We start from the raw sequence: 12,140 nt of genomic DNA, 5'->3' as shown, positions 1-12,140 counted from the left end.
AAATTTGGAAAGTCTGGAAAAGCCGCACGATTAAATTATCCAACGATTGGGCATTGTTTCAGAGCATTCAGAGGACAACCCCCCAGTTTCAGAGCAGAAAATATTGATTTCTTTTTCATTGATTTTAAAAAGCTATTTTTAGATAATAACCATCCATCCATCCATCTTCCGTAACCGCTTATCCAGTTAAGGGTCGCGGGGGTGCTGGAGCTGATCCCAGCTGTCAATGGGCGAAGGCAGGGTTCACCCTGGACAGGTCGCCAGCCTATCACAGTAGATAATAACCAATTTTTTTTTAATTATTTAAATTGGGCGTGAAATATGTTAGACAAGAGTTGCTCAGAGGGCGTTAACGTTCCAGTTTCAGATACACTTCATGGATAAGTCCTGCCCGGTCCACTTTATATCAGTATTGGCTTGCAAGTTAAAGGCTGATTTTAAACAGTACATGGCGTGTCAATAACAAAACCAGCATTGATATGATTCATCACAATCACATCACTTGGTTTGCAGCTCTAAAAACATGTTTCATTGTGCTGTACCTCTCTAATAATAGATTGATATTTTGGGGATGCTTATTTTGAGTGAGTTGTTTTTTATATTTAGTTAAAAGAAAAGCAAGAAACCAAACAAAAGTTATTTTCCATAATATCAAACTTTTCTTTTATCTGAAGAGTGTAAAAACAAAGACCACTCAATCACACGTCCTCACTGATAAAGGGTTTTATCAGCTATGGACATCCATTCATCAAGTCTATTCATAGCTGACAGCCCAGGAGGTTATGAAAGGAGGTCTCATCTAATTACACCCCTGTAGTCCTCATACATATGAGTCCACTGAATGTCATTTCACAGACACTGCTCTCGGCACACTGGAGATTTTTCATTGAAATGAGATAAGGTACACAAGCTAGGTAGGCTAAAATAGGATCTCTTTATTAAAATCCATACACAACAATGTATTATGGTCTATGGCTAATGAGCTAAGGCTTGTTTTCCTTTTTAGACTCTTGCAGTTGAGTACCAACGAAAAAGACATTTGCTTTCACATGTAGATCCAAACACGAAAACACAGCGGGCCTCTGAAAAAAACCCACACAGTTCTGCAGTTGTGCCATGTCTGATGAATACGTGTGATGCTTTATCTAAGAGAAACATATCTCATACTACATCTTTATGTGCTTATATCACCACCGCTGATGTTAGCTGACGATGTCACGCTTTCATACTACCCGCTGAGACAAAACACTGTCAGGAAATATGGTTTCGCTGAGATCTTGGGCTGACAATTGGATATTTACAACTAGTCGTAACATGTAACTGTGTGTGGACGCAAAAATGTCCCAGAAGGTTCAGACAGGATTATTTCGGTTTGGTTTTGGCATGTAAGGCATACTGAATGGTGGGGCTTGAGAAGTCCCGCCCCTTTATGGATCACAACGGCCTCACTCGAAAGACGTTGACCTCCGAGGACTCTCGAGCCTTGGAGGTCACGTCCAGATGTTGGAAGTCATTGCTGGTGATGATGAAGACGATGGAGGAGGAGCTGAAAGTCACCCTCTTCTTGGGACGGTCCCTGCCGCCGCACGCCCCGGACACCACGATCGGTCGGATGGGCCGCTGGACCGGAGCCAGGGGGCGCTCCTTGAGGCTGCACTGCAGCCAGGAGAGCCGCGAGCAGAGCATCTGCAGCAAACAGCGGCGGAACTGTGGGAGGGCGAGTCGGGGGAGAAGCAGAGGGGTGAGTAAGAGGATGAAATAGCATCCTGTCAAACACACAGGATATCAGCCTCATGGGACGACAGCAAACTAAGACTTGTGTAAGAGATAATTGAATTCCTACAAACTCAACACATATTAAATCTTGGACAATGAGAAAAAAGGTATGACACTATGATGCAGATGTTATTCTCATTTTGAAATGGATCTCAAAACGTGGGTCTGCTATGACGGTTGAAACTTTTCACTGACCCCATCCCCACCAGTGACTCAGAGCAACAGGAGGTGCACAGTTTATTGATGTCCTCTTGTTTGTAGTTCTTTAAATTGACCCAGAATAGATACATAAAAAAGTAATTTTCAAAATCTATTATTCACAGAGCTTTAGGACTACCAACCTTTCTGCTCATGAACACGTAGATGAGGGGGTTGTAGGCCGTGCTGGACTTGGCGAAGATTGAGGGGATGATTGCCACCGTGGGTGAGACCATGTTCTTCCTGCCGAAGGCTTCCAACATGGACACCACGGCGTAGGGCGTCCAACACAACAAAAAGCAGGAGATCATCAAGAAGAACATCACGGCCACCTTCTTCTCATACCGCAAGATCTTGATGATCTGGACCGTCTGGAGGTCCTGGATGGAGCGCAGCTACAAGAAAAGGGGGAGAATAAGATGCCATCATGAGCGAGGGTGTTGGTCTAATAATTGGACGGGCTTTTTTGTGACCAGATTGTTGCTGGTTTGGATCATATGTCCAAATGTTTGATGATTTGAAAGAACATGTGAGGATAGGAGACAAGCCGGCCCATTATTTTGGTTGGATAGATGTTTCTCATCTTCTTTCCTGTCCTGTTAAAGATCTTGTGACCCCTTCCGACCCCCAGGTTTGGAACAACTGACTTAGATGACCTTCATTGCATTTGTGTCCTATGCAACTTTCAATTTAAAAACTTTTAAAAACTGCAGACAAATTCCGCAACAAAAATTCGAAGTTTTGCTCACGGATTTGGAACAAAAAACATACCAGGCTATAAACTTTTTTATTTCTGCTGTAAAGTTGGGCATTTTAACATAGGGCTCTATGGGGATCGACTTGCTTTAGTGGCCTGAATTTGAGGAACTGCAGTTTTTGGCACTTCTGTGTTGGCCAGAAAAACTACAGAAGTGGTAACCTAACAATACTGCTGAACAGGAACTAGCACAAATGTACAGATCTTTTTAATTTGCACATTGTCTAACTGCAATGGAGTTCAAATGATATCCGTCTTCACTCTTTGCATGTGCTGTTTAACGTGGAGATCCATATAAAGACTATGCAACCTTTGCTGAAGAGCACCTACTGTGGGTAGAAATAACAATTATAGGATGATGCTAAATGCGAAAAAACGCAGTGTAACAGTAGGATAAGTGGGGATGAGTCATTAAGTCAGTGAAGTGAAATACCTACCCACAGTTTGCTAACATAAGCTACTGGTCATACCAAACCAATCTGGGCTGTAGCAGAGTATAGTGAATTGGGAAACAGTGCATGTTATTGCTAATTTATCTGACTTTTCAATTGTAAAAGGGACTTTTTATAGAAAGTTACATAGTTTCGCTTTAAATCATTCATTAAAGCAGCTTTAGCAAAACAAAGACACCTGACTTGAGTGTGTTTCTATTTAAGAGAATTAAACTGCTTCACCTTCTTCTCTATAACTCATTATTACCATACTCTTGGTAACATTCTAATGCCTAAATAAACAGACCTGTGTCTGATGACGCGGTAAAGATAAAGAGGTGAGCATTTTCTAGACTCCCTCAAGACATCTGATTGAATCACTGCAACATCTATTTATATTCATGAATCCACAAGGTCTGTGTTTATTTGTTTCCCTCATTTCTTATTATGATCTATTTCCATCGTAATGTTCTCCGGTACCCTGTTTTTTCAGACATCTGCAGTGAGAGTTTTTGACTTCAGAGTACTTCCCTTTGAAGATTTTCGGATCATCTCCCAATACGCTGTGACGTACAATGAGTCCTCGCAGCCCTCTGAGGTCACACTCCCTACAAAGTTGTGAATACCAAAAGGAAGGAAAGATAGCGACTGTACCAAACGGTGATGCAGAGGGACATCTGGGGCATTTGATTAAAATTGCGTATTATTTTTTCTCATTTACACGTTTGCTTACTTACTATTGTGTTCAAACTTAAAGGTACAAACAGTTGAAGAAGATACAGGCTTAGAGGATCTCGGGGCTCCCAAAAATTTTGGGGGAGGAATCATTAACATGAACACAAATGCTTAACTCTCATACTCACAGCCTGCTCACAATTCATATATTACCAGACTGTCTTCACTGACACCTAAAGGCTGAAGCACAGGTTCAAGGAACAAAGAGCTTTCCAATGATTTTATCTGTACAGGACAAACCCCCCGAAGGCACAATGGCATATGTATTATGATAAAAATAGAAGGGCTTAATGAAAGTACAGTGAAAGGCAGCACTTGGTCAGTGAATGTCAAAGAGTTTCTATTCATTAAAATTAAAACCCAGAGGCGTCTTTAAAGTTTGAATCTGTGCAGACTGATAGTTTTAATACCCTGATGATATTTAATTTTGCATTCTTCAAATGCTTTCTTTCATCTCTGTAAATAGAAAAGACTACATTTCTGAAAACCTACATGTACTTAGTGACAAAAAACGTAGTTATGTAACTGACTAAAGGGACTGTGTGTACGATTTGGCGGCATTTAGCTGTGTACCCCTTCACTCACTCCTCCCTTTCTAAGAGTGCTGTTTTCCTCCCTCATCGTTACCATAACAACACTACTATAGGAGCAACAAAAGTCAGACGGCGGCTGGCGGTACCACAGTTCTGCGCTCACAGAACTACGGTGGCCTGAAGGTAACGTAAAAATGAGAAAGGCTATCTTTGGAGCCAGTGTTTGGTTTGTCTGTTCTGGGCTACTGTAGAAAGAGTGCAGTCCCTATGTAGATATGAAGGGCTTATTCTAAGCTACCGAAAACACAGAGATTTTTAATTACAGGTGATTAATGAAAAAATAGAATGGATTTTTCATTCCATTTCTGCCAAAAAGCTGCAGGCTGGCCCTTTCAGATTTAGTTGAAGAGGCAGTTGAAATACAAAATGACAAATACTGAAATAAATCGAGAAGCTACATTTTCAGTTTAAGTGTAAGCAATGAATAAAGTTAAAGTCTCAATCAAAGTATAAGTTGAGTGAAGATGAAGTAAAAGGAGGCTGATAGGAGTTGAAATGTCAATCACAGTGTGGGTGTTAGGATTAATCTGGATTTTAGTTGAAGTGGACGTCCTAGAATAAATTTGTATATAATTAGTATAAACTGAAAGCCAATGGCATCTTAAGTGTTGGCCACAGTGCTGAAAGCAGTTGGATGCATTTTGTATGAACAGTGGAAGTTGTAGGAGGTCAAGCCAGTTTTATTTCATGAAGAAGGGTTCGAAGTGGCACAAACTTTGCTGATTTTTAACTAGCTTTCGACAGTTGTGTCATCCGGCCGACCCTCGCTGTTAACTGAGCAGGTTTTCGCACACACCACACACATTGCAAGTTATTTCAAAATTGGAAAAGTTTCCCTTTAAAGCAGCTGAACTGCCGTTTGTAGATTCAGGGGCTGATCACACAGAGTTGCCTCGCTACAGGCGCTGCTTCAAAAACTTCTTGGCAAACCGTGTCAATAAAACAGCGTAGTGCTCCTGAAGCGGGGCTGCGTGGTCCACTGGCTGGTCAAACGTGATTTATGGAATGTGGTCTCTCTCTCTCTCTGTTTTAAAGACAGTATACAAATATATCATGACATGTGATATGAATTCCCCCTTCCCTCTCACATACTCTGTAGCTCTCTAACAGTTGAACGGCTAACTAGATAGCGTCTCGCTGTGATCTGGGCCTAAGAGATGAAAGCAGTTGTCTGCAGAAAAGCAAAAAATGAAGGGCATTTGAAATGTCAGTTGATGTGGTCCACTGAAAGCAGCTGAATTGTTGGTAAAAGAAAAAAGTTGTCAACAATATATACAAGTCAAATGTTGACATGTAGCTATGTTGTTAAGGAAATTTAGGCTGAAATGGAGGCTCTGACTTAATAGAAATAGAAATCGGTTCAAGTGTAACATTGAGATGTAATAGATTTAATAATAAATAAATAAACACTTTTAACACTAAATATGTATGACTCATGAGCTCAAATGGACCAAGATGGAGTTAAATGAATTAAGTCATAACTTTTAGTGGGGGAGTAGCATAATCGTCACTTTCTCCAGCCATCTTTAATGTTTCCTTCCCTGATTTTGGTCCAAATATTTGGATAAGCAACCCACCATTTACAAGTCTATGTAATTCACTCTGTTTATCAGTCTAACTATTTAATGAGCTATAAATATCCAAACAACTGAAAAAGCATGACCTACCATTTGCACCGTGTAGAGGATGTTCCCGTAGCAGTAGATCATGATGCCCACGGGCACAAAGAAACAGGCCAGGAGGAAGAGGAGGATGAAGGAGGCGTCATTGGGGTCCTTCGACGCCCAGTCCAGGGAGCAGCCCAGCCGGTGGATCTCCAGTGTGTAGCGGTTCCAGCCCAGCAGGGGAGCGCCGGTCCAGGCCAGGGAGTACAGCCAAATGTGGCCGATGGCCCGCCACGCCCAGGGGAAGTCCACCGCCTGGGCATGGACCACCCGGATGTAGCGCTCATAGGCCAGCGCCGCCAGAGTCATGATGGAGACAATGCCTGGCAGGAGAGGGAGGAGAGAGAGAGAGAGAGAGAGAGAGAGAGAGAGAGAGAGAGAGAGAGTAACGCAGGGCGCTCGCTGTAGGATCTGGGTCAGAGGCTAGTCATTGCTCTATGGACAAACAGAATCATGTGTATCTTGGTGCTGAACATCACATTCAAGCTCTTTGTTATGAATCCTTGAAGACTCACAGAAAGAGACTTTCTCCTCCCACACACACCTCTAAGACCTGCATTGCACAGCCTGCATTCATTCTAAAGGTGTGTGCGTCTTGTATTCAGATTGCTGTAGCTCGTGTTGCAAATTTCCCCGCTGCGGGACTAATAAAGGATTATCTTATCTTATCTTCATCTTGTGCATCATTTTGTTTCCACATCTGCAAGCCAGAGTCAAAGTATAGCATCTAACAATGATCCTGCATCTCTCTCTCGCTCACACACACACACACACACACACACACACACGCACACACACACACAACCTACATATCTATACAATGACATATTCCTATGTCCTTTTAGTCTCTGTCTGTAATTTCATCTCTTAATTAGCAACACAGGGAGAGTGTCAATGAGCAGACACACAAACTACAAACACACACCGTATTCGGTGACTTGTTTCAGGTTTGTGCACTCAGCTTGAGCCACAGCTACCCAGCTAGAGTTTCAGACAGCAGGACGGACATGCATTGTCACAGTTTCCAGGGTTTATTTCTGTGACCCCATTTGTGTGTGTGTGTGTGTGTGTTTGTGGATATCTGGCACACTGACACCAACCTCCTCTGGGTAATACATGTGATGAGAAGGAGAGATTACAACATGTTAGTCCACTGCCCAGATAAAGCTATGGGATTTGTTTTTGTACTCTTGTTTATCAGGTGCAGGGAATCCGGCTTTTTTCCAGATTTGTGATGTTCCTACTAAATCGTACCACGGCTAACTGTGTGACCTTGGGGGTCTAACATGTAAGAAACTGTCACTCAGTACATATGGACAACTTCAGTTGCTGCACTGTTCTGTGAATGACCAGGGAGGAGCAGTGGGACTTAAAAATGTGGTGTCACTATAATTTAAATCCCCATCATCTTCTGGTCCAAAGCAGCAGGACGCCAGGTCCTTTCTGCTCGAGCTCATTTCAGTGATGAAAGGAGACCTCCCTTTATCCTGACTACGGACATCAACCTTAAATCTGGACGTACAAACACTTACTTTGCACACTTTTTGATATGAAAATCTCATCTGTGGTGTATTTGCAATGCAAACCAGATCATTAAAAAGTCAGCGTTGCCAACTGTGTTTCCACATGAGAGAGGCAGGAAAACGTGTTCTTCAGAACATGTGCAAAAAAGGCCAATGTCACTTACAGGACAATATGCAATTTTTTTTTTGCTGATAAGCAGCACAAGCTTGAGGTTTTGCTGCTCTACTGAGCTCATTATCGCACATCCATCCTCCGCTGGATTCCTACAGGGATGGGACCTGGTGATGACCCTGAGTGTTTAACCACACATCACTGCTGAAAACGCTTGTGCTGCTACTCAATAGACAATCATGTTACAGTGAAATGGAGAAAAAAAAAAAGGTGCAATGGAGGTGATGAAAAAACATTCCTCATCATAGATCAATGACCTGAACAATGTGCTCATTTACATTTAAAAAAAGTAAGTAAATAGTATTTAATTGGGATGCATTCAGGGTCGTTTGATTTTACTGCAGCACGTCACTTGCTAAAGGATCAAACTGTTTTTTAACAATCCAAATGCTGACAGAAAAAGCATTTCAAAAATGTGTTGTATTTATTGAATATGCTTCTTTCATTCAATTCAATTCAATTCAGTTTATTTTGTATAGCCCAGAATCACAAATTACAAATTTGCCTCAGAGGGCTTTACAATCTGTGCGACATCCTCTGTCCTTAGACCCTCACATCCTCTGTCCTTACACCCTCACATCCTCTGTCCTTAGACCCTCACATCCTCTGTCCTTACACCCTCACATCCTCTGTCCTTACACCCTCACATCCTCTGTCCTTACACCCTCACATCCTCTGTCCTTAGACCCTCACATCCTCTGTCCTTAGACCCTCACATCCTCTGTCCTTAGACCCTCACATCCTCTGTCCTTAGACCCTCACATCCTCTGTCCTTAGACCCTCACATCCTCTGTCCTTACACCCTCACATCCTCTGTCCTTAGACCCTCACATCCTCTGTCCTTACACCCTCACATCATCACATCCTGTCCTTCCCTCACCTCTGTCCTTCCCTCACATTCACAGGAAAAACTCCCCTAAAAACCCCTTTAACAGGGAGAAAAAAGGAAGAAACCTCTGGGAGAACGACAGAGGAGGGATCCTTCTCCCAGGATGGACAGAATGCAATAGATGTCATGTGTACAGAATGAGCAGCATAACAGAGATACAACACATTCAATGTATATGACATAAATGATTCATATAATAAGACTACTTATAATAACAGCAGCAATTATCACAGTAGAATTATAGCCATGAAAATAGGGATAGTAATGTGACTAATAATAATAATCATGCGTTGTATATTGATCTGTATCTTTTGGATGAGCTCATCTCTGTCTCTCTAAAGTAATTACATGATATAAGACTGCGTTTGTATCAGATTATTATTTATGCCCATAGTGAGAGATCTTGGAAGTATTTTACCGAAAAGTTTTTTGGTGACAGCATGTATTAATGTGAAATACATGCTAGTATAATCACACGTCCATGCTCCATCTCTCTCACCGAACAAGCTGTTGCTGAAGCCGTCCCAGGTGCACGTCGCTCGGCTCCAGATCCAGCCACCGTTGACGCACGAAACGAAAGTAAAGTTTATTCCGATGACAGAAACCAGCAGATCACTCAAACTTATGTTGACCAGCAGTAAATTAGTTGGCGTCCTCAGTTTCTTGAATTTGCAGAAGAGTATGATGACCACAACGTTGTTGCAAAAGCCGAACACTCCGATGGTCCCGATGGTGAAAGCCAGAAGTTTGTAGGTACCGACGGCAAAGAGAGAGTGGTCCTCGCTTCTCTCCGGGCTGGTTTCGTTGGCAGGATTCATCGCTTGGAGAAGAACTCGGTGCACAGCATTGTGCCGCTGTACACCCTGTACACCAGACACTGTTCACTGAGAACTGGGTCAGTGTGCGACTGTCACACAGGACAGATTGTTAGAGTGGCATTTCCGGCTATACTTCCAAAGTAAACTCGTTTTTTTCAAATAATATAACTGCGTTTGAAATCAGAACATTACATTACATTACATTACATTACGTGTGGAGAGCAAGGTAGTTCTCCAATCAGAGGGTCGGTGGTTCGATACCCGGCTTCAGCAGTCGATGTGTCCTTAACCCCAAGTTGCTCCTGAAGGCTTGCCATCGGTGTGGACTGGATGATGAATGTTAGTTAGAGTCTGATGGTGGCACCTTGATGGTAGCCTGTCATCAGTGTGTGAATGGGTGAATGATATGTAATATACTACTGACTGTAAGTCGCTTTGGATAAAAGCGTCTGCTAAATGACTGTAATGTAATGTAATTACAGTCATTTAGCAGATGCTTTTATCCAAAGCGACTTACAATAAGTGTATTCAACATAGGTATTCAATAGAACTACTAGTCACCAGAAGTCTCCTTTCTTAAACAAGCATCTAAGAGCATAAACCAGAGCAAAAGTACAGTGAAGAAACAAACTAATACGAATACAATAAGTGCAACAAACTAATACGAATACAATTACATTACATTACAGTCATTTAGCAGACGCTTTTATCCAAAGCGACTTACAATAAGTGTATTCAACATAGGTATTCAAGAGAACTACTAGTCACCAGAAGTCATAAGTGCATCTCCTTTCTTAAACAAGCATCTTAAAGCATAAACCAGAGCAAAAGTATAGTGCAGAGGCAGATTACTACGAAAACAATAATTGCAACAGACGAACAATACGAATATAACAAGTGCTACAAAATACTACTAATAGGATAAGTGCAGTAAACAAATACGAATTCAATAAGTGCAGCGGACTGATACGAATTCAATAAGTGCTACGAGGAAGGCTCAGGGTAGTACTTCTTGAACATATAATGAACATTTAGAAATGTTTATATCAGAGGGCTCCTGATGTAATAAAAATAACATTTGATGCAGTAGCTTATTTTTACCTGCATTTAATATTGCATACACTTTGATATTTCACACTTTTATTTCGAAACCAAAGTCTGATCGATGTAGCCTTCAACTCGACAAAGACAGTGATGTGACGTAATTATTAATAACATAGATATATATTAATTAATCTCTCTCTCTATTTACATATATGCCAAGGTTTAGGCACTTCTAATAAGACTATGAAAACAGATTTAAGGATCCCAATTTATTCATTACTATTACTGTACTATACTTATGTATTACAGTCCTATTAACAGAATTCCCCTTAAAATTCTTAAATGTGGGGGTCTGCCTCCCAGTAAACCACTTCCTACTGCTCTGTTCAGATGATTATGAAGAGGGAATAGCTCACTGCAACTGTAATTATAAGACAAGAAATGTCATTTTCAATACATTAATCCATACTGTCATGTGTCCATTGTACCAATTTTCAAATAAAAACTTATAAAACAACACCATAAAAGCCACAGTCAGTGTGATCAATTTGAAACAGCTTGCAAAGCCAAAAGTCAAACAGCTGGAGCTAGCAGATTAGCTCGTTAGCAACAGTGCTAGCTTGGCCTGGTCTCTGCAAAGGGAACACAATCTGCATACCAGCACCTCTAAAGTTCACCTATAGAAACAATATATCTCATTTCCTCATCTGATCAAAAGAATAAATGTAGAAACAGGGTTTTGCGAGCCACAACCTTCTGGTTGTACTATTCAGATTAAACAAACAAGATATGATCAAGTTAATTTGTGAGTAGTATTTTCTTTGGACAGTGCCAGGCTAGCTGTTTCTCCTTGTTTCTCTATGCTTAACTGAGTTTACTGCCTGCTAGCTCCAGCTTTATACTTTGATGTTACCAATATTGATCTGGTATTGTTCTAACTCTCTGTAAAAAAGCAAATGAGCGTATTTACCAAAATATCAAACTGTTGCTTTAAAGTGTTTGACGTTTCAAAACTGCCTGTCATTTGTAGAATTTTGAAATCTTTGAATCATATACCAGCCTTATCTCCTGTTTTTATGGTTCTTTTTTATGTTAAGTATTTAAAAAATATATATTTAGATATGTTTCATGTTCTGTGTGCTCATTTCATTCGCTGGCTCTGACTTTACTCATCAAATATCCCAAATAATGATTCAGGCAAGACAGTGATGACCCTGATGAGCTATTCCAAAAGTCCTTGACAGGTCCTGAATAATTTAATTTCCCTGTCACACCTGAAGTGGCACCAGAGGAGCCTCCTGACTTACATTTAGACCACATGCATTACTGCAGTGGCCCACAGGTTCTCTCAAACGTCTGTGTGCCTTTTCATCCCCTGCTCCCAGCAAGGGATTAACAGAGAGGAGAATATGAACTTGGAAGTTGAGGACAGGGGGATGGTGCAGACAGAAAGTGTGCTTTTAGCTCCGCACATTTGTTTTCATCCTTTTATAACAGCTAAAGTGCTCGAGCATGTCTGATGTCTTTGATTGAGCTAGGT

General features: G+C 41.3%; 1 protein-coding gene across 1 annotated transcript; it reads right to left on the bottom strand.

Moving 5' to 3' along the window:
• Window positions 1–546: 546 nt before the first annotated feature.
• opn3 (opsin 3) lies at window positions 547–9,652 on the bottom strand. The gene is made up of 4 exons (XM_054599682.1): window positions 9,238–9,652; window positions 6,158–6,477; window positions 2,118–2,369; window positions 547–1,707 (listed from the first exon to the last, which is right to left on the bottom strand). Exons 1-4 carry the CDS (start codon window positions 9,554–9,556, stop codon window positions 1,435–1,437), a joined length of 1,164 nt encoding a protein of 387 aa, XP_054455657.1. The 5' UTR covers window positions 9,557–9,652; the 3' UTR covers window positions 547–1,434.
• Between the last annotated feature and the right edge of the window lie 2,488 nt (window positions 9,653–12,140).

Source organism: Anoplopoma fimbria, chromosome 6 (assembly GCF_027596085.1).
Source record: "Anoplopoma fimbria isolate UVic2021 breed Golden Eagle Sablefish chromosome 6, Afim_UVic_2022, whole genome shotgun sequence".
Lineage (NCBI taxonomy): Eukaryota > Metazoa > Chordata > Actinopteri > Perciformes > Anoplopomatidae > Anoplopoma > Anoplopoma fimbria.
This window is presented reverse-complemented; position numbering and strand designations above follow the sequence as displayed.